At 47.1% G+C, this 23,616-nt stretch overlaps 1 protein-coding gene across 1 annotated transcript in view; it reads left to right on the forward strand.

Moving 5' to 3' along the window:
- Positions 1 to 4,510: 4,510 nt before the first annotated feature.
- The window catches only part of AFG3L2 (AFG3 like matrix AAA peptidase subunit 2), a 75,667-nt gene continuing 56,561 nt past the window's right edge, over positions 4,511 to 23,616 (forward strand). The window contains exons 1-4 of the mRNA XM_063923432.1: positions 4,511 to 4,782; positions 7,008 to 7,098; positions 7,926 to 7,994; positions 8,340 to 8,461. Coding sequence (XP_063779502.1) covers positions 4,675 to 4,782; positions 7,008 to 7,098; positions 7,926 to 7,994; positions 8,340 to 8,461 — 390 coding nt within the window. The 5' untranslated portion in view covers positions 4,511 to 4,674. The remainder of the gene's footprint in view (positions 4,783 to 7,007; positions 7,099 to 7,925; positions 7,995 to 8,339; positions 8,462 to 23,616) is intronic.

Here is a 23,616-nt window from a genome sequence, read left to right on the forward strand (position 1 = left end):
AGATCAGGGACGGCGGCGGAGGCCGCGGGAGACGCCACGCCAGATGTAATATGGCGTTACTGTGACAGCGTCTCAGAGAGACAGGAGAGGATACAGGAATGTACACATCAGGATAACAGATGGGATCCGGTCCTGGAGCGCTGAGCCAGCCTTAGGAGGCATCTGATGGGTAAGAAATGGCGTCCAGATACCCGGATCGTGACATGGCCTCAATGGTGTCACTGTATATTAATTGCTGCATAGAAAGTGTCACTAAGAGGAAGGTAGTTCGTGTTTTCTCTAACGATTAACCTTGGATGAATAGCGAGGTTCGCTGTCTATTGAGATCTAGGGATAGGGCGTTTAGAGCAAAGGATAACTTAGCTTATACGATTGCCTGTTTTAATCTAAAAAAAGGTATTCGTCTCGCTAAGGAAGCCTATTCAAATAGGATTGAAAGCCATTTTAAGGAATCAGGTGACGCCAGGGCAATGTGGAGAGGAATTAAATGTATTTCTGATTATAAGGGTTCAACTTCTGCTAGGTCAGGTGGTCTTTCGGCTGATGAGCTAAACCATTTTTATGCACGCTTTGCAGAGGTTGAGCCTTTTATTGGTAACCACTCTAGCTTCCATTCAGATAGCTCTCTGACTCTGACTGAAGCTGAGGTCAAGAATTGTTTTAAAAGAACGAACGCCAGGAAGGCTCCTGGCCCGGATTGTATTCCGGGCAGAGTCTTACGGCTGTGTGCTGGGCAACTGGCAGGCATTTTTACTAAGATTTTTAATTTTTCATTGAGCCAATGTATTGTCCAGCGGTGTTTTAAAACTTCAATAATTGTTCCAATTCCAAAGACTGCGGTGGTCACTGGTCTGAACAATTATAGGCCGATTGCTCTCACTTCGTTGATTATGAAATGTTTTGAGAGAATTGTTTTGAATCATCTAAAAATTGTTATACCACTGATATTTGACGCCAATCAGTTTGCCTATCGGTCGAACAGATCAACTGAAGATGCAGCTCTCATGGTCCTTCATAGGGTACTTTGTCATTTTGAAAATAGAGACTCCTATGTCATGCTGTTATTTGTGGATTATAGTTCCGTCTTCAACACGGTAGTACCAGCAGTGTTAATAAACAAGCTGGTAGAGATCGGATATGACATGGCCATATGTAAGTGGCTGTTGGATTTCCTGTCGGATCGTCCACAGACAGTCAGATTGGGTTCTGACTTATCTTCGGAATTGGTATTAAATGTAGGGGTTGCCCAGGGTTGTGTTTTAAGCCCTTTTTTATACTCCTTGTATACCTCTCACTGTGAGTCCATCTCGGAAACAATATTTGTGATAAAGTTTGCGGATGATACCACTTTAGTGGGTTTGATAACTAGAGGAGATGAGGATAGTTATAGAGAGGAAGTGAGAAGACTCGCTGAGTGGGGGGTAAAAAAAACAACCTGTTGTTAAATGGCAAGAAAACCAAGGAGGTTGTGATAGACTTCAGGAAATCTAAAAAAAAACAACAGTGTTTGGACGTTGATATTGAATGGTGAGGAGGTGGATAGGGTTACTGATGTGAAATTTTGGGGGATTAAATTTACTGAGGACTTATCATGGTCTCTGCATATCACGTCAGTGGTTGGGAAGGCCCAGCAACGTCTTTTCTTTTTGCGGAAGCTCTGAGCAGCAGGTTTGCAGCAATCGACTCTTGTTAATTTTTACAGCTGCATGACTGAGAGCTTGCTGACCTATGCAATCACGGTGTGGTATGGTAATGCCAAGTGTTCTGATCTTGTTGCCTTGGATAGAGTGATTAAATCTGCAGAGGACCATTGGCCAATCTTTTCCTAGGTTGGCGGATGTACTCACTGCAAGGAGTTTGTCGAAGGCAAATAAGATGATTGGAGATAGGAATAACCCATGTAATGTCCCCCCCCCCCCCCCCCTTGCCGTCAGGGAGACGTTATAGGTGTTTGGGATGTCGAACTAGCAGGTTGAGGAATAGCTTCTTTCCTTCTGTGATTGTTAGCTTGATTTCTCAGCTTTGTTAATTTTATTTATGGTGTATTTTTTATATGACATGAGAACTGTATGTAATTTCGCTACACGTTTCATGTTGTAGTGACAATAAATTATTCTTATCTATAGTTCCTCTTACGCCATTTACTTGTTATTGTGAAACACAAAGGGTGGAATTCAAATGTTTGCAAAGTCGGTTGTGTCTGGTTTTTCCTATTAGATAGGAAAAAAACAGACTACCAACTGACTTTCCAAACATTTGAATCTCCCCCAAAGTGTTACAGAGTGTTTGCATCATCCCTCCTCCGCTGTGCCATACACACCCGGTGGTCAGTGAGGGGGCATGTAGGGAGGCATACACGCACGCAGGGGGGGGTTCCGAGTACCTAGAAACCCCACCTGGCCACTGATCTATCGTGGGGAACTGAGCATCTAATGTATTTCTTCTACACCTGCAGAAATAGGTAAAACCTCCCCCACATCCCCACAGTAAGCGGAGGCAGACAGTAGTGATCTGCCTTGCCTGCTGAGCGGCGACAGCGGAAGCTGACCGCCGCAGGTACAGCGGGACAGCACCGCTGCTGAGAGCCGGGGTACAGTGAGGACAGACAGCGGCAGCAGCGGAGGCTGACCGCGGCTGTAACAGGGCAGGAGCGTCTTGAGGCTGGCCACAGCGCTCAGACTGGAATGAGTGGAAAGCAGCTCCTCTCAGGCGATGTGCGAGAGGTGAGAGGAGCTGGTACAGCTACACTAGCGGCACTGCTTGTAACTTCATTCCCGGCCAGGCACTGACTTCATATCTCGTGGGGACTCTGAAGCACAGCAAGGTGAGACGTGCCGGGTGCGGCCGCCTGTACTCAATAGCAGTGACCAGGGGGAGTGCTGTCCATCTATGCAGGAGTGGGGAATGTCGGTGCTGTGTATTTCTGTCTATGGGGAGGAATGCCGGTGCTGTGTCTGTCTATGGGGAGGGGAGGAATGTCGGTGCTGTGTCTGTCTATGGGGAGGGGAGGAATGTCGGTGCTGTGTCTGTCTATGGGGAGGAGAGGAATGTCGGTGCTGTGTCTGTCTATGGGGAGGGGAGGAATGTCGGTCTATGGGGAGGGGAGGAATGTTGGTGCTGTGTATTTCTGTCTATGGGGAGGGGACGAATGTCGGTGCTGTGTCTGTCTATGGGGAGGGGAGGAATGTCGGTGCTGTGTCTGTCTATGGGGAGGGGAGGAATGTCGGTGCTGTGTATTTCTGTCTATGGGGAGGGGAGGAATGTTGTTGCTGTGTATTTCTGTCTATGGGGAGGGGAGGAATGTCGGTGCTGTGTATTTCTGTCTATGGGGAGGGGAGGAATGTTGTTGCTGTGTATTTCTGTCTATGGGGAGGGGAGGAATGTCGGTGCTGTGTCTTTCTGTCTATGGGGAGGGGAGGAATGTCGGTCTATGGGGAGGGGAGGAATGTCGGTGCTGTGTATTTCTGTCTATGGGGAGGAATGTTGGTGCTGTGTATTTTTGTCTATGGGGAGGGGAGGAATGTTGGTGCTGTGTATTTCTGTCTATGGGGAGGGGAGGAATGTTGGTGCTGTGTATTTCTGTCTATGGGGAGGGGAGGAATGTCGGTCTATGGGGAGGGGAGGAATGTCGGTCTATGGGGAGGGGAGGAATGTCGGTGCTGTGTATTTCTGTCTATGGGGAGGGGAGGAATGTCAGTGCTGTGTCTGTCTATGGGGAGAGGGGAATGTTGGTGCTGTGTATTTCTGTCTATGGAGGAAAGGAGGGTTGCTGGGGAGGAAATGATGTTCCCAGGTTGTCTGTCCCATGGAGGGGGAGGGTATTCAGAGCCAGTTAACCTACCAGTATATTTTTGGATTGTGGGGTGAAACCGGAGTACCCAGAAGAATCCCAAACAAGTACAGGGAGAATATACAAACTCCACACAGTTCCCATGTTGGGATTCGATCCCATGACCTCATTACACCATCCATACTGCTGTACAGTCGACAGAGGGTTGACATTGGATATTGCTAATGTGTCTTAGCACAATGGTTAAAAATACGTAAATCACGACAGCGCTGAACCTAATAAGTTGCAACTAAATAATTCACTTTAAACACTACATGGTTCCACAGTATGCAACTAAATTATAAAATAACTCCTTTTAGCGTATACCTTATACAGTTCCCATAAAGTAATACATTTTTAAATTGGTCTGTAACCAATTATTTGGAAACCCCCGTTTAAAAATCCTGCGTTTGCCACTGGGAGGATCTAGCATCTTCCATGTGCGGACGGCAGGTGCACGTGTGACAGTGACAGACACACAGGGGAGGAGGAAGTATACACTACTATACTATATACAGCGGTGTGACCCTCTGTGTGCAGCCAGTCACCCTGACGCTGCATTATGTGACGTCCCCCGTGACGCTACCCACTCACACGCAGCCCATACAGGGCCTGTCACTAAGCCACGCCTACACGTCAGCGCCATCGTCTCGAAGCAGCGACAGGAAAGGTGAGTCTGCGATTGGAAGAGGGTGGTGACGTCATTGCCGCGCGCCGGCAGCAGCAGACCGTGGAAGGTCGTATTGGTGGATGTTGTCACTGTGGATGGCAATGTGATGCTGTCTCTGAGCTAACGTCAGAAGTAGTCGGACCCGCAGCCGGCGCTCGCGGACAGTGCCTGGCTCATGGCGCATCGCTGCCTGCTGCTGCCTGGCCTCAGCCGGCCTCTGACCGGGGGGCTCCTTCCTCTGCTGCCCCACAGCCGGCGCGCTGGGGCCTGCTGTCTGAGGAGGGTAAGTGCGGGCACCACATGTCACCATGGGGCACTGCCACCTCCTCTTCTTCCCAGTGCTGTCTGTGTGGCTGTGGCTTGTTCTCCGGCATCAACCGTGTGTCAGAGGCAGCCGGGCACCGGCGTCCTCCGTGCTGCCCTGCACAGGAGACGGCAGCAATCAACACACGCCACAGCTATTACCTGAGACTTTAATAAGCGTATGAGGCATGGCGCCTGTGGTCAGTGTAATGGTGTGACACAGTGACTGCGCTGCCTGCAGGGGGTGAGAGGGGAAGGCGCAGCTGGAGTGTAAGCTGCTGGCATGAGTGACTCAGTAGACTTTAATGACACATTTGCATGAGTGTTACTGGATTGCAGTCTTTGCTATAGTAGCTGGTAAAGGAGTGAAGATCATACTAATGTTCTATCATGTTGTGTAGCTCTTCATAGGACTATACTCGACAGACATGTATTTGGCTTACATAAGATCTTGTGTAATGTGTTATTACTTGAATGTACCACAAGAGGTCTAAAATGACAAAGCAGCATCCCCCATCCGGGACACATCTGTCCTATTTCCATGTTGCACATATGATTCTTCCCAGTAACTGCAGTGTTTTTGGGCAGGCGGTGCTGACTTGTAGAGGAGAGGACTGATAAGGGGAATATTGGTCGTTTCTGTGAGATGTGCATACATTGGCTAATGGTTGAGTACTGTTGTGTGTAATATTCCAGCCATTTGTTTACTTACCAACATAATACACGGTTCCACCCCATAGTTTAACTCTAAGGTTAGTCTTATTTTCTTACCAAACATCCCCTGAGGCCCATCTGTGTTGATGCTTCAGTTCTACCTCTTCTGAATTTAACAGACTAGAGAATGTAAAAGGCAACAACATTGTTATTTTTAACTAGCTTACCTAGCAGCTGTCCTCAGCAGTGGTTGAGTATGGTCTCAATTTCCAGATTGCATAGGATCCTCCACAGTTCTGATACTTGGGGAGTGGGGTTTGCTTATTAATGATAATGTTAGGATGGGGAGTGATTGTTTAAACAGAAGTGATTTTTATATTTTACATAGACCCACCCTGAAAAAAACATATTTCACACCTGATGCAGTCTTGCACATTAAAGTGAAACTTTGGAATTTTATATTGGCTTTAATCAGTTGCAATGTTACAGTCACTTCGATTCGTAGTAATGAGCAGCTTCAAAGTGAGTAGTGGTGTTACTTTTCAATAAGAATTTCTGTGCTTTTATAATACTGTAGAATAATCATTTTATTTTAAATACTATAAAAATAAATGAAAAGTAAATATAAATAGTTTTTTTATGGTGGGTCTGAACTCACTGTCTGTTCACAAGGCCGCATACAAACATTTGGCAGGATCAGGCCGCGAAGGGGGTGAGAGGAGGTGCTGGCATTTCAGTGCCATTGCATTGGTGTTTGGGGTACATAAAGTTTATAGTTGGAACCCCTTTAAGTTTCACAACAATATAAGACAAAATGGGTTTTTCAACTGCACCATGACCTGGAACAACAACCGTCAATGGACAGCATCTGTGATATCATGCTGACTTACATTTATAGCAACCATACTACTTACTATACTTTAGGCTAAGAAACGAAGATGATCATCCAAAATATTTGATTTTATTTAAAAAAAAAAAATACCACACTTTGCCAAGTTTCACAATTGTTCTTTTAAAATGCTAATTAAAACCCTATTTATATGTACAGCAGTATTGCATCAAGGCTGTTTCACTTAACAATGCAGACAGGTGCACTGGCTGGGCACAACAGATGTTTCTTAAGGGCCGTACTGACGGGGAGATATCCCCAGAGATGTGTGCTGAGCGGTCTAGCACAGACCGCTCAGCACACATCTCTCCCCCGCTCAGTACAGAGCGATGTGCTGAGCGAGGGGGGGTCGGACACAGGGGAATGCTCATCACCCAGCGGTGAAATGAGCGACCCGCTAGATTGTGCCTGCATGCAAGCCAGTCTAGCACCGGCAATAGCGACGCGCGGGGTCGCGCATTGCTGTCGCCGGCACCCCTACATACAGAGCGATGTTCTAAGCAATCTAGTCAGATTGCTTAGAAATGAGCTGAACATCGCTCCGTGTGTACCCCCCTTTACCTTACATAAACAAAACAGACTGCTCATCAGCAAGCGGGGAGCCACCTTTTGCGTGAAAGACAATGGTTTCTTACTAAAAATGAACTAATTATGTATTTCAGATTCATACCCAAGCAGCTGCTTTAGGCAAGAACAGCTTCCTGGCCAATATCATTGCTACGTATAGGAGATTCAGCTCTCAGCCCCCTAAAGGTAGGTTCCATTGCTGTAGCTGGATCACGATAAGTATGGGGGCCAAGTCTTGTAATAAAAACCTGCTCCTTTCTTTTTTTAAATGTATTTATTTATTCATTCATTCATTCATTCAACAAACCTACTACAATAACAATTGATATAAATAAAATGGGTTGATGTATCAAGCAGTGAAAAGAGTGGAGAAGTGTCCCTGTGAGGCAGTTGCCTACAGTAACCAATCGGCTTTGAGGTAGCATTTATCAAGTACATCTTCTAAAAAGACAGGTAGGTGACTGCTTGCCATGGGCAACTTCTCTGGGGCTTACGGTCATTAGGTCGACCACTATTGGTCGACATGGTCATTAGGTCGACATAGAAAAGGGTCTACATGGATGTTTTCACTTTTTTTTTTCTCCATTTTTTTAAAACTTTTTCGTACTTTACGATCCACGTGGACTACGATTGGGAGTAGTAATCTGTGCTGAGTGCAGCGGTAGCGGAGCGAGGCACCTTGCCCGAAGCATGGCGAGCCATGCGAGGGGACACGATGTACTGATTGGGGTTCCCTGTCTCTTTACCAAGAAAACACCAAAAAAAAAGTAAATAAAAAACCCTCATGTCGACTTTTTTCCATGTCGACCAATAGTGGTCGACCTAATGACCCATACCCTTTCTCCGGTACACCACTTCTCCACTCTTTGCACTGCTTCATACATGAACCTCTTTTCTGGGCTTGCAATGTTTTCTTTGTAATGCTGCTTTTTGTAAGCACAGTATTCATCTAAACTGGAAATGGTGACTGAGATGCCTGTTGCCTAAAACTAAGTCTTTTATTCTTTGTCCAGGTTTTGAGAAATACTTTCCCAACACAAAAAATGGCAAGAAAGCAAATGATACCAAAGGGGAGGCAAAAGGTAAAAATCTCTATTTATCTTACCTTGTATGTAGTCCCAATAACGGCAGCAGGTCATTTTGCTACAGAATACATGCAGTCATGTCTCTGTTGCATCCACAACAATTGTAAGTGAATCTGCCTGCCGTTATATTCCAGTGGTCATTTAAAGAAATAAATGTGTACCGATAATAAGCATGTCAATCATATTCATAAACCGGAATGGTTTTAGTCTATTTCCACATGTACAAGTACTTCATTTGTAGCCCCTGCTAGAATTTATTTTCATTGTAGTCTCGATTCCTGCTCTTGCAAAGTGATATTTGCATTTTTATTTAATTTTTTTTGTATCTTTTATTTTTTTCAGATGCCAAGCGTAATGAGAAACCTTCTTCAGGTGGAAACGGTGAATCGGGGGGAGGAGGTGGAGGCAACAAAAGCGGGAAGGGTGGTGGGAAGAAAGATGAATGGTGGTCAAGAATGCAAAAGGTTGCCTTATTATTTTTCTACTCTATAAAGCGCACAGAAAACAGTAATTTGATCTCTTTGCACACCATGGGGTCTATTAAATTGTTTGCATCGCCCCCCGCTGGGTATCTTAACTAATGGGCGCCCGATGGTGCAATTTAGTTATTAGTCCATTTGTGCACCTATTAGCCGTAAGAGACACATTTCTCTTCTCTCAGCCTCCTGAGGTGTGAGAAGAAATGTGTGCAAAGTCCGTGGTTTGGGTGCCCAAACGGTATTTTGGGCGCGTCCGTGCGTATGGGCACATAAACGGAGCAGAGAGGTTTGTTGTAGTAGAGAGGTTCATTGGGGGTCATTCCGAGTTGATTGCTCGCTGACTATTTTCGCAGCGATCAGTTATAAAAACGGGCAAACTGCGCATGCGTATGCACCGCAATGCGCACGCGCGTCGTACGGGTACAAACAGCATCGTTGCTGTGCAATGCTTCTAGCGAAGAATCCATTCGCACAACCGATCGCAAGGAGATTGACACGAAGAGAGCGTTTATGGGTGTCATGGGAGTGGTAGGGAAAACGCAGGCGTGTCCAGGCGTTTGCAGGACGGTTGTCTGCCGTCAATTTCGGGACTGGACAGGCTACTCAGAAACAGCAAAAAACTTTTCTGCTGCGGGGTACACTGGGCTCCACAAGGAATGGACAATGGGTTGTAGAGTAGGATCTTGATCCGTGGCACCAACAGGCTCAAAGCTTTGACTGTTCCCAGAATGCATAGCGCCGCCTCCTATATCACCCCGCCTCCTTGCACAGGATCTCCGTTTTGTAGTTGGTGCTGCAGTAGCAGGCACTTAACAGAGGGGCTGCTCCAGGCAGCCCTAAGAAGAGCTTTTTTTCTGAGGAGAAAAGTGAAGATTTCAAGGGCAGCAGCAGTGTTACATGTCAGTGGACATTCACGGCTGCAGCTCCGGCTCTCCCCAGCGGCGCTGTACACTCCCGAGCCCTGGTTGCCGGGTAACTACAGCAGGAGGCTCCGGTTTTCTTCTTGTCAGGCACACACGACGGGGGCTCTCCGGGATCGCGTGGCCGCGCTTCGGGAGGTAGTAAGCGGGACCCGGTCTTTATCGCGATCTGGCGCGGTCAGTGGGAGGCGGACCGCGCGCTGGCAGTGGACACTGTGGCAGTACAGGCGATCCCACTAGATCACCAGGGCATGGGACAGGTCAGGTTTTCTCTATAAACCGTTTTATTAGAGCCCGCAGTACCCGGTGGTTTTGCCAGCAGGGGAATAGAGCTTGGACCTGAAGCCCCTCCCCCAGCCCCAGGGCGCCATTTTCTGCAAATGTTCCCGCCCTGGAGCTGCATATCTGTCTCTCCCTCACTCCCTGGCAGTGTCTGCGGCGCCATTATCCCTCAGCTCACTGTTCCTGGGAATGCTTGGGCAAATCCTCCTATGTAAAGCCGCCTGGTTGTCAGTGCTGTGACTTTACAAGACACTTAAGTATTCTACCTGCCTTTTTTAGTCAGTGTTAGTTAAGAAAGAGTGCACTTAGTCAGGGTTTCCTAGTACAATTACCCTGTGATATACATCCAGTTCTTACTGTGTACTGTTATATCTATTATTATATAGCTGTGTAAGCTAGTCCAGTGCAGCATTATTGTTAGCAATAACCTCTGCATTGTACAGACTGTGACTATTTGTGTGTGCATTTGATAGCTGAGTGGTGTCCATTTCGTGTCTTTCACTCAACCTGCTATCCCTATATTCTATAACCTGAGGGGGCTTGGTGCGTCAGGTTTTATCTAATATAGGATTTTCACAAAGATATACTGTATTACGTATTTTTCTCTGTAATTTAGTCACCATATCTCTCCTTTATCTCTGCCGGTGCTGACTACACTGCGCAGGGGTTTGGGCTAGAGGTATTGTGCTGCTGACAAATTGTACTGTGTTACCTGATACTGCAAGTTATATCATGTCTGCTTCTGAGGGTAACGGTTCTGGGGCTGAACACACTGCCGGTGTTGCTGAAGCCGCAGATACCTATGAGGAGAATATAGCAGCTTTGGGCTCTGGTTCTGGGGGCTCCTTGCCCCCCAGTGGGACGGGGGCAAATAATGACCCGCCGTGGGCCGCTTTTTCCACGCTTCTGCATACGCTAGTTCATAAACTAACACCCCCTATGGGACCCCCAATGCTGGTGCAACCGTTTGTGGTCCCTGCAGCTAACCCGCCGTGGGCGGATGATTTATCTGCTCAAATAAAGAAGTTGAACCAGTCCCTGACTACTAAAAAGTATGACTGTCGCTCGCCTACGTCCAAGGGGTCCTTTAAGCGAGCGCTTGTCTCCTCACAATCCACTGCTGTCACTGACACCTCGTCGGATGAAGACGGCACTTACACTGACCCCACAGGTTCTGACTCAGATACGGCTGATGGGGAGGGTGGTTCACATGTGGATGTTCCTGATCTTTTGGAGGCTATTAAGTTAATTTTACAGATTACGGATGATCCCGAGCCATCCGTTCCTCCTAAGAAACCAGATAGGTTCAAGCGTCAGAAGATGATTAAACAAGTTTTACCTCACTCTGACCACCTAATTGATATACGTCAGGAACCCTGGGAAAACCCGGGTACGAAGTTTGTGCCTCAAAAGAAGATGCTGACTCGCTATCCCCTCACGCCGGAGCTGTCTAAGAATTGGGAAACGCCTCCTCCAGTGGACTCACATGTGGCTAGGATGGTGGTTTCCTCAGCTCTACCGGTCATCACCGTCACGTCTCTCTAAAAGAGCCTACGGATAAACGTGTGGAGGGTTGTCTGAAAGCGATTTACACCCTCACGGGTGCTGCACAAAGGCACACTATTGCAGCTACTTGGGCTGCAGAGGCCATTGACGCATGGGCCTTGGAGTTAGATGCTGAAATCTCCCCTGACCATGCTAGGCAATGCTTGTCTTGTATTGTCACAGCTTCTCGTTATATTAAAGAGGCGGCTTCTGATGCCGGTATCCTGGCAGCCAAGGCCTCTACTACGTCAGTCCTGTCTCACCGGATATTGTGGCTGAGATCCTGGTCTGTGGATCTGGACTCTAGAAAAACCCTGGAGGTACTCCCTTTTAAGGGAGATATTCTGTTTGGGGAGGATTTAAATAAGATTGTGGCTGACTTGGCTACTGCCAAAACTGCCTGTCTGCCAAGTACTGCTCCTTCTGTGTCGAAGGCTAAAAGTACTTCCTTTCGCCCCTTTCGTACTTCAGGTAAAGCAAAAGGTCAGGCGTACAACAAGCAGGCTCGCACTTCCAAACCTGGTAAGCCTAAGCCCAAAAGAGCCTGGGCGGCCTGTCAGCCAGCTTCCAAGACAGATAAGCCTGCCGCATTACGGGCGGGCCTCCCTCTGAGGGTTCCCAGGGTGGGGGGCTGGTTTCTAGGGTATACCTAGGAATGGTTGAAGACCACTTCAGATGCCTGGGTACGGGAAGTCGTCACTCGAGGTTACGCAATAGCCTTCAAAAACCGACCCTCTCATCGATTTTGCCAGACAGATGTCCCGTTGGACAAGACAAAGGCAAACACTCTACATTCGGTGGTACAGACCCTCCTGGATTCAGGAGTCGTAGTACAGGTGCCTCTTGCGCAGAGGGGCCGGGGGTACTATTCTCCGCTGTTTCTAGTCCCGAAACCGAATGGGTCCTCCCGGCCCATTCTCAACCTCAAGGCATTGAACAGGTTTGTGAAGGTTTCCAAGTTCCGGATTGAAACCCTTCGCTCTATAGTTCTGGCCTTGGAACCTGGGGACTTCATGGTCTCCCTGGACATACAGGATGCTTACCTGCATGTTCTTATAGCAGTGTCTCATCAGCAATACCTGAGATTTGCGATTGGCAACTGCCATTACCAGTTTCGGGTGTTACCTTTTTGGTTTAACAACGGCTCCGCAAGTCTTTACAAAAGTCATGGCGGTGATGACGGTGGTACTCCGCCGTCAAGGGGTCAGGATACTGCCGTATTTGGACGACTTGTTAATCCTATCAAATTCCCCAGAACTTCTCCTGCATCATCTAGATGTGACGGTCCGGTTTCTGTAAGCCCAAGGGTGGCTCATCAACTGGAAGAAGTGATCCCTGATCCCTGCTCAGAGCATGTTGCATCTGGGAGCACTATTGGACACTCACAACCAGCGGTTGTTCCTGTCTCAGGAGAAAGTCCTGAAACTTCAGGATAGGATTCGTTGCTTCCTATCTCATCTGCAAGTGTCGATACATTCGGCGATGCAGGTGCTGGGCCTCATGGTGTCAGCATTCGACATGGTGGAGTACGCTCAATTTCACTCTCGCCCTCTCCAGAGGCTGATTTTAGCCAAATGGGACGGCCTGCCTCACCGGATCAGGTCTCAAATGATCTCATTGACTCCAGAGGTCCGTCTGTCGCTGCTCTGGTGGCTTCAGGACCAACAACTGTGCAGGGGCCGTCCGTTCTGGATATCCGACTGGGTCCTGTTGACGACAGATGCCAGGCTAAGAGGTTGGGGCGCGGTGCTGGAGCAACACTCCCTTCAGGGTCGGTGGACCAAGGAGGAATCTCTCCTCTCGATCAATATTCTGGAGTTGCGGGCGGTCTTCAATGCCTTGAACCTAGCCCAGCATTTAATTCAGAATCGTCCTGTTAAAGTACAGTCGGACAACGACACCACAGTGGCTTACATAAATCATCAAGGCGGCACTCGAAGCCGCCTAGCAATGAAGGAAGTCTCACGGATTCTACAGTGGGCAGAACGTCATCTACCGGCCATATCGGCAATATTCATTCCGGGACTCCTGAATTGGGAAGCGGACTATCTCAGTCGTCCGGACGTGCATGCCGGCGAGTGGGGCTTCCATCCAGAAGTGTTTCAACTCCTAGTGGAAAGGTGGGGCCTTCCAGACGTAGATCTGATGGCTTCGCGACACACAATCACAAGGTTCCGGTCTTCGGAGCAAGGACAAGGGATCCTCAAGCAGCATTCGTGGATGCGCTGGAGGTACCGTGGAGGTTTCGGCTGCCGTACGTGTTCCCTCCAGTGTCACTCCTACCCAGGGTAATTCGGAAGTTCAAGCAAGAAAAAGGAATTTTGCTTCTCATAGCTCCAGTGTGGCCCAGACGGCACTGGTTCTCAGACCTGCAGGGCCTATCGTCAGAGCGTCCAATTCTACTTCCACAACGCCCAGACCTCCTCGTTCAGGGCCCCCGTGTCTACCAGAACCTAGCCCGGCTGTCTTGGAAGGCGTGGCTCTTGAAGCTTCCGTCTTAAGGGCTAAAGGGTTTTGTGAGGCGGTCATTCAAACTATGTTGCGGGCCCGGAAACCGGCTTCGGCTCGGATTTACCATTAGGGTCTGGCATTCTTACTTTGTTTGGTGCGCATCTAACGATTATGACGCTTCCAAGTTTAATATAGCCAAGTTGTTGGCTTTTCTTCAGCAGGGCCTGGACTTAGGCCTGCGTCTGGCTTCCCTCAAGGTTCAAATATCTGCCTTGTCGATGTGGGTTCAGAGAAAAATTGCGACCTTACCTGATGTGCATACCTTTACTCAGGGCGTGTTGCGTATCCAACCTCCCTATGTCCCGACTGTGGCTCCTTGGGACTTGTCGGTGGTTTTGGAGGCGTTACAAGAGTCTCCGTTTGAACCTCTTGGTTCAGCTGACCTGAAGTGGCTTTCCCTTAAGGTGGTGTTTCTGCTGGCTATTGCTTCAGCTAGAAGAGTGTCGGATTTGGGTACCTTGTCATGTAATTCCCCCATATCTGATATTTCACCGTGACCGGGCGGTTCTTGGGACTCGTCCCGGCTGTCTACCTAAGGTGGTTTCTTCGTTCACCTTAATCAGGAGATTGTAGTTCCGGCACTTGTTTCTCCTGATCTGTCTCCCAAAGAGCGGTCTTTGGATGTGGTATGGCCTCTCCGTATCTGTGAAGAGAACTGCTCCTATTAGGAAATCTGATTCTCTTTCTTTTTGTTGTGTTTAGGTTTCACAAACGTGGCTGGCCTGCTCACAAGCAAACTCTGGCCAGATGCTTATGTGAAGGCTGGTCTCTCTGCTCCTGATAACATTAAGGCCCATTCTACTCGGTCTGTTGGACCTTCTTGGGTGGCCCAACGTGGTGCTACCCTTGAACAATTGTGCAAGGCAGCTACGTGGTCCTCTGTGAACACGTTCATAAGGTTCTATGCCTTCGATACTGCCTCTTCCCAGGATGCTTCCTTTGGACGCCGGGTTCTTGTGCCCGCTACAGTGCGTCCCCTCCCATAAGGAACTGCTTTAGGACATCCCCATTGTCCATTCCTTGTGGAGCCCAGTGTACCCCGCAGCAGAAAACGAGTTTTATGGTAAGAACTTACCTTTGTTAAAACTCTTTCTGCGAGGTACACTGGGCTCCACAAGGCGCCCACCCTGACGCACTTACCTTCTTTGGGTTGGTTTGGCATTAGCCGCTGACATGTCTCCTGTCGTGAGAATGCGGTGTTGTGGCTAACAACCCTTTGTCTTCTCTTTTCCTGCTACTGCATTGGACTGGTTAACTAAAAACTGAGATCCTGCGCAGGGAGGCGGGGTGATATAGGAGGCGGCGCTATGCATTCTGGTAACAGTCAAAGCTTTGAGCCTGTTGGTGCCTCGGATCAAAATCCTACTCTACACCCCATTGTCCATTCCTTGTGGAGCCCAGTGTACCTCGCAGAAAGAGTTTGAACAAAGGTAAGTTCTTACCATAAAACTCGTTTTTCGTACTGCTCAGCTGCACGTGCGATCGCACACTTGCAAAGCGAAAATACACTCCCCCCGTGGGTGGCGACTATGCGTTTGCACGGCTGCAAAAAGTAGCTAGCGAGCGATCAACTCGGAATGAGGGCCATTGTCTGTTAAGAAATCCTTAATCTATAAATAATACATGTTATCGGGTTTGCGGATAATGTCCTAGTATTACACCAATGTTCTATCACCCCCTGTTAATGTATGGATTCAAATATAGAAAGTGAAACCTTGAATGTTATGGTGTCATCCCACCTTTGCTTCGATGGGTGGGCAGAGTGCATGAAGTCACGTTCTTCATCTGCCCAGGGGCTAAATGTAATAACCTTGTTCGGTTATTTAGCCAGTAAAAAATGTTTTTTCGATATAATGAAAAAATATTGAAGTGCTGTGTAGAAACTACCCACCCGGGCCGAAATGGGTTAAAGTCACTCACCATTTATGTATGACGTCTATTTATTCAATTCAGTAACTTTTTATTACGTTTTGCAAGTTACATAACAAACATTACAAAAACCGTAAGAAAATAAGACATTTTCTACAAACAAGCTGTGTGATCTTGTTAATAAGGCAACTGACATTTCTTAGTTGCCAATTTCCTATACATAATATGTATGGACATAAAACCATGTTAGAGGGAGAAATGTAAATTTTCACAGGTATCTGGCAACAGCATCTATATTCGTTATTCTATGTTTCACAAGAAAAAGACAATTTTTCTCAGTATAAGCGCCAAAATGGAAAAAAATGGGTAAAAGATGTATATATACGTCCCTTGAAGATGTACGCAATTGATTGTTCCTCAATTATTCACAGGACGTCCTCAGTTAGTATAGGAGATGACCAATGATTTTGATATGGAGACAAAAAAAACAGACATACAATGTGTAGTATTGTTTTGCATACAGAGTTCTTTTCATACATAAAGTTAACCTAATCCCAATAGGAAAAAGTTAAAGTGGTGACCTAAGGAGGGAGTCTATATATGGTGCGTACCCCGACTCACACTGAGAGGGGCAAATACGTGCACGGAAAGGTTTCTTTAAAAATTTCTTCACCCTCTTTGTGTATCCTTCACCATAAAGTATGCGTAGAAGAGCATACCTAGACTCACTTTAAAGTGAAAGCGAGTCAAATATATAAAGGTATCTTTTTATCCTATTGCTGCTGTATCAGATGGAAATGCGTACCACACTCACAGGACAAGAAATGGAGACACTCCTATCAGGGTATCTTTAGGATCCAAAAGGCACTTCACAACTTCTGAAAGTGGCTCAAAGAGATGTTTCCCAATGGGAGCAGTTCATACCCGGTGATTTTGTATGGAAGAAAGAAACAGACATACAATGTGTAGTGTTGTTGTATATCTAGTTTCCTTTTTAAATAGATAAAATTATCCTTATCCCATCAAGATAGAGGGGGACACTACTATAAACAGTCTGTATATAATGCGTACCCCAACTCACAATAGGGGAGATAAATGTGTGCACAAAAAGGTTTCTTTAGAAATTCTTCACCCTCTTTGAGTGTCCTTCACCATATGGTATGTATGGAAGAGCATACCTCAACTCACTTTAAAGTGGGGAGACAGATGTGTAAAGGTATCTTTACTCCTATATAGTTGTGCCAATAAGAATGCGTACCACACTCACGGAATGTATAGTGGAGATGTTCCCATAAAGTTATCTTTTGAGTCCACCACTGTTTCGGACTCAAAGGTTAGCTTCTTAGAGTAAACGAGGTTGCACAGTGCCCAGTATTGTCGACGCGTTTCGGCTCTACAGGAGCCTTCCTCAAGACATGTCTTGAGGAAGGCTCCTGTAGAGCCGAAACGCGTCGACAATACTGGGCACTGTGCAACCTCGTTTACTCTAAGAAGCTAACCTTTGAGTCCGAAACAGTGGTGGACTCAGATACCTTTATGGGAACATCTACACTATACATTCCGTGAGTGTGGTACGCATTCTTATTGGCACAACTATATAGGAGTAAAGATACCTTTACACATCTGTCTCTCCTCACTTTAAAGTGAGTTGAGGTATGCTCTTCCATACATACCATATGGTGAAGGACACTCAGAGGGTGAAGAATTTCTAAAGAAACCTTTTTGTGCACACATTTATCTCCCCTATTGTGAGTTGGGGTACGCATTATATACAGACTTTCTCTAACGTCCTAGTGGATGCTGGGGACTCCGTCAGGACCATGGGGAATAGCGGGCTCCGCAGGAGACAGGGCACATCTAAAAAGCCTTTTAGGTCACATGGTGTGTACTGGCTCCTCCCCCTATGACCCTCCTCCAAGCTTCAGTTAGGTTTCTGTGCCCGTCCGAGTAGGGTGCAACCTGGATGGCTCTCTTATAGAGCTGTTTAGAAAAGTATTTTTTAGGTTTAAACTAATCAGTGATTCCTGCTGGCGACAGGATCACTGCAACGTGGGACTTAGGGGAGAGACTTGCAACTCACCTGCGTGCAGGAGGATTGAAGTCTTAGGCTACTGGACACTGAGCTCCAGAGGGAGTCGGAACACAGGTCAGCCTGGGGTTCGTCCCGGAGCCGCGCCGCCGATCCCCCTTACAGACGCTGAAGACGGCGGAGACGGAGGTCCGGTGACAGGCGGCAGAAGGCTTCTCAGTCTTCATAGAGGTAGCGCACAGCACTGCAGCTGTGCGCCATTGTTGTCTCACAGGCTCACTGACACGGTCACGGAGGGTGCAGGGCGCTGCTGGGGGCGCCCTGGGCAGCAATAAAAATACCTAATTTGGCAAAAGAAATACACCACATATAGCCATTAAGGCTATATGTATGTATTTTAACCCAGGCCAGTATTAAACAAACCGGGAGGAAAAGCCCGCCGAGAAAGGGGCGGAGCTTATTCTCCTCAGCACACAGGCGCCATTTTCCTGCCCAGCTCCGCTGGTGAGGAAGGCTCCCACTATCCCCTGCACTGCACTACAGAAACAGGGTTAAAGAGAAGGGGGGCATAAATTGGCGATATATATATATATATATATATATATATTAAGAGCGCATATATAGAAACAACACCTTCTAGGGTTGTTATATACATTATAGCGCTTTTGGTGTGTGCTGGCAAACTCTCCCTCTGTCTCCCCAAAGGGCTAGTGGGTCCTGTCCTCTATCAGAGCATTCCCTGTGTGTGTGCTGTAGGTCGGTACGTGTGTGTCGACATGTATGAGGAAAATGTTGGTGAGGAGACGGAGCAAATTGCCTGTAATGGTGATGTCACTCTCTAGGGAGTCGACACCGGAATGGATGGCTTACTTATGGAATTACGTCATAATGTCAACACGCTGCAAGCCGGTTGACGACATGAGACAGCCGGCGGACAAATTAGTATCGGTCCAGGCGTCTCAGACACCGTCAGGGGCTTGTAAAAACGCCCAATTACCTCAGTCGGTCGACAGACACTGACACGGACACTGACCCCAGTGTCGACGGTGAAGAAACAAACGTATTTTTCCTTTAGGGCCACAAGTTACATGTTAAGGGCAATGAAGGAGGTGTTACATATTTCTGATACCACAAGTACCACAAATAAGGGTATTTTGTAGGGTGGGAATAAACTACTTGTAGTTTTGCCTGAATCAGATAAATTAAATGAAGTGTGTGATGATACGTGGGGTTCCTCCGATAGAAAGTTATGGGCGGTATACCCTTTCCCGCCAAAAGTAAGGGCGAGTGGGAAAACACACCTTAGGGTGGATAAGGCGCTCACACGCTTATAAAAACATGGCGTTACCGTCTCCAGATACGGCCGCCCTCAAGGAGCCAGCTGATAGGAAGCTGGAAAAATATCATAACAGTATATACACATACTGGTGTTATACTACGACCAGCAATCGCCTCAGCCTGGATGTGCAGCGCTGAGGGGGCTTGGTCGGATTTCCTGACTGAAAATTTTGATACCCTTGACAGGGACAAGATTTTATTGACTATAGAGCATTTTAAGGATGCATTTCTATATATGCGTGATGCGCAGAGGCATATTTGCATTCTGGCATCAAGAGTAATTGTGATGTACATATCTGCCAGACAAAGACACGATAGTGGTCAGGTGAGGCAGATTCCAGACGGCATATGGAAGTATTGCCGTATAAAGGGGCGGTCCATTGGACCTGGTGGCCATGGCAACAGCTGAAAAATCCACCTTTTGTTACCCCGAGTCACATATCGGCAGAAAAGGACACAGTCTTTTCAGTCTCAGTCCTTTCGTCCCCATACGGGCAGGCGGGCAAAGGCCAGTCATATCTGCCCAGGGGTAGAGGAAAGGGAAGAAGACTGCAGCAAGCAGCCCATTCCCGGGAACAGAAGCCCTTCACAGCTTCTGCCAAGTCCGCAGCATAACGCTGGGGCCGTACAAGCGGACTCAGGTGCGGTAGGGGGTCATCTCAAGAGTTTCAGAATCACTCGCAAGGGAACTCCGGGATCCTACATGTAGTATCCCAGGTGTACATTGGAAATTCGAGACGTCTCCCCCTCACACAATTCACAGGCTGTATTCCCAGCAGGTGATAATCAAAGTACCCCTCTTACAACAAGGAAGGGGGTAGTATTCCACACTATATTGTGGTACTGAAGCCAACCGGCTCGGTGAGATCTGAAATATTTGAACACTTACATACAAGCGTTCAAATCAAGATGGAGTCACTCGGAGCAGTGATAGCGAACCAGGAAGAAGGGGACGATATGGTGTCACTGGATATCAGGGACGCTTACATACAGGTCCAAATTTGCCCTTCTCACCAAGGGTACTTCAGGTTCCTGGTACAGAACTGTCACTATCAGTTCAGACGCTGCCGTTTGGATTGTCCACGGCGCCCCGGGTCTTTACCAAGGTAATGGCCGGAATGATGATTTTTCTTAAAAGAAACATGGACGCTTTCCTGATAAGGGCAAGGTCCAGAGAACAGTTGGAGGTCGGAGTAGCACTATCTTAAGTAGTTCTACGACAGCACGAATGGATTCTAAATATTCCAAAATCGCAGCTTTTTCCGACGACACGTCTACTGTTCCTAGGGATGATTCTGGACACAGTCCAGAAAAACGTGTTTCTCCCAGTGGAGAAAGCCAGGGAGTTATCCGAGCTAATCGGGATCCTCCTAAAACCAGGAAAACTGTCAGTGCATCATTGCACAAGAGTCCTGGTAAAAATGGTGGCTTATTACGAAGCAATTCCATTCGGCAGATTTCCCGCAAGAACACTTCAGTGGGATCTGCTGGACAAATAGTCCGGATCGCATCCTCAGATGCATCAGCGGATAACCCTATATCCAAGGACAAGGGTGTCTCTCCTGTGGTGATTACAGAGTGCTCATCGTCTAGAGGGCCGCAGATTCGGCATTCAGGATTGGATGCCGGTGACCACGGAGGCCAGCCTGAGAGGCTGGGGAACAGTCACACAGGGAAAAAATTTCCAAGGAAGTGTGATTAAGTCTGGAGAATTCTCTCCACATAGATGGAGCTAAGAGCAAAATTATAATGCTCTAAACTTAGCAAGACCTCTGCTTCAAGGTCAGCCGGTATTGATCCAGTGGGATAACATCACGGCAGTCGCCCACGTAAACAGAAAGGGCGGCACAAGAAGCAGGAGGGCAGTGACAAAACTGCAAGGATTTTTCGCTAGGCGGAAAATCATGTGATAGCACTGTCAGCAGTGTTCTTTCCGGGAGTGGACGACTGGGAAGCAGACTTCCTCAGCAGGCATTACCTCCACCCGGCAGAGTGGAAACTTCATAGGGAAGTTTTTCAGCATGATTGTGGACCGTTGGCAAAGACCAAAGGTGGACATGATGGCGTCCCACCCGAACAAAAAACGGGACAGGTATTCCGCCAGGTCTTGAGACCTTCAGGCGATAGCTGTGGATGTTCTGGTAACACCGTGGGTGTAACAGTCAGTGTATGTGTTCCCTCCTCTGTTTCTCATAACCAAGGTATTGAGAATTATAAGACATAGAGGAGTATGAACTATACTAGTGGCTCCGGATTGGCCAAGAGGGACTTGGTACCCGGAACTTCAAGAGATGCTCACAAAGGACTAAGGGCCTGGGGAGCTAAGAAGGAACTTGCTTCAGCAAGTACCATGTATATTCCAAGACTTACCGCGGCTGCGTGTGACGGCATGGCGGTTGAATGCCGGATCCTGAAGGGAAAAGGCATTCCATAAGAGGTCATACCTACCCTGGTCAAAGCCAGGAAGGAGGTGACCGCACAAAGTCATCACCACATGTGGTGAAAATATGTTGCGTGGGTGAGGCCAGGAAGGCTCCACGACGGAAATTCAACTAGGTCGATTTCTACACTTCCTGAAAACAGGAGTGTTTTGAGCCTCAAATTGGGGTTCATTAAGATTTAAATTTCGGCCCTGTAGATTTTCTTCTAGAAATAAATTAACTTCAGTTCCTGAAGTCCAGATTGTAAAGGGTGTATTGCATATACAGCTCTTTTGTGCCTCTAGGGGCACCGTGAGATCTCAACATAGTGTTGGGATTCCTTATATTCATATTGGTTTGAACCGCTCAAATCTGTGGATTTGAAATATCTCACATGGAAAGTGACCATGCTGTTGACCAATATCTCACATGGAAAGTGACCATGTTGTTAGCCCTGGCCTCGGCCAGGCGATTGTCAGAATGGGCGGCTTTGTCTTACAAAAGCCCATATTAAAAATTTTCCATTTGAACAGGGCAGAACTGGGTCTCGTCTCCAGTTTCTTCCTAAAGGGGTGTCAGCGTTTTCACCTGAAACAACCTATTGTGGTGCCTGCGGCTACTAGGGACTTGGAGGACTCCAAATTTACTAGACGTTGTCAGGGCCCTAAAAATATATATATATATATATATATATATATATATATATATATATATATATATATATATATATATATATATATATATATACAGTTAGGACGGCTGGTGTCAGAAAGTCTGACTTGCTGTTTATATTGTATGCACCCAACAAGCTGGGTGCTCCTGCTTCTAAGCAGTCTATTGCACGCTAGATTTGTAGTACAATTCAGCTTGCACATTCTGTGGCAGGCCTGCCACAGCCGAAATATGTAGATGCCCATTCCACAAGGAAGGTGGCCTCATCCTGGGCGGCTGCCCGAGGAGTCTCGGCATTATAACTTTGCCGAGCAGCTACGTGGTCAGGGGAGAACACGTTTGTAAAATTTTACAAATTTGATACTCTGGCTAAAGAGGACCTGGAGTTCTCTCATTCGGTGCTGCAGAGTCATCCGCACTCTCCCGCCCGTTTGGGAGCTTTGGTATAATCCCCATGGTCCTGACGGAGTCCCCAGCATCCACTAGGACGTTAGAGAAAATAAGATTTTACTTACCGATAAATCTATTTCTCGTAGTCCGTAGTGGATGCTGGGCGCCCATCCCAAGTGCGGATTGTCTGCAATGTTTGTACATAGTTATTGTTACAAAAATCGGGTTATTACTATTGTTGTGAGCCATCTTTTTAGAGGCTACTTCGTGTTTTGTTATCATACTGTTAACTGGGTTCAGATCACAAGTTGTACGGTGTGATTGGTGTGGCTGGTATGAGTCTTACCCGGGATTCAAGATCCTTCCTTATTGTGTACGCTCGTCCGGGCACAGTACCTAACTGAAGCTTGGAGGAGGGTCATAGGGGGAGGAGCCAGTACACACCATGTGACCTAAAAGGCTTTTTAGATGTGCCCTGTCTCCTGCGGAGCCCGCTATTCCCCATGGTCCTGACGGAGTCCCCAGCATCCACTACGGACTACGAGAAATAGATTTATCGGTAAGTAAAATCTTATTTTCTGTTTATAGTAGTGTCCCCCTCTATCTTGATGGGATAAGGATAATTTCATCTATTTAAAAAGGAAACTAGATATACAACAACACTACACATTGTATGTCTGTTTCTTTCTTCCATACAAAATCACCGGGTATGAACTGCTCCCATTGGGAAACATCTCTTTGAGCCACTTTCAGAAGTTGTGAAGTGCCTTTTGGATCCTAAAGATACCCTGATAGGAGTGTCTCCATTTCTTGTCCTGTGAGTGTGGTACGCATTTCCATCTGATACAGCAGCAATAGGATAAAAAGATACCTTTATATATTTGACTCGCTTTCACTTTAAAGTGAGTCTAGGTATGCTCTTCTACGCATACTTTATGGTGAAGGATACACAAAGAGGGTGAAGAAATTTTTAAAGAAACCTTTCCGTGCACGTATTTGCCCCTCTCAGTGTGAGTCGGGGTACGCACCATATATAGACTCCCTCCTTAGGTCACCACTTTAACTTTTTCCTATTGGGATTAGGTTAACTTTATGTATGAAAAGAACTCTGTATGCAAAATAATACTACACATTGTATGTCTGGTTTTTTTTGTCTCCATATCA

Source organism: Pseudophryne corroboree, chromosome 5 (genome assembly GCF_028390025.1).
Source record: "Pseudophryne corroboree isolate aPseCor3 chromosome 5, aPseCor3.hap2, whole genome shotgun sequence".
NCBI lineage: Eukaryota > Metazoa > Chordata > Amphibia > Anura > Myobatrachidae > Pseudophryne > Pseudophryne corroboree.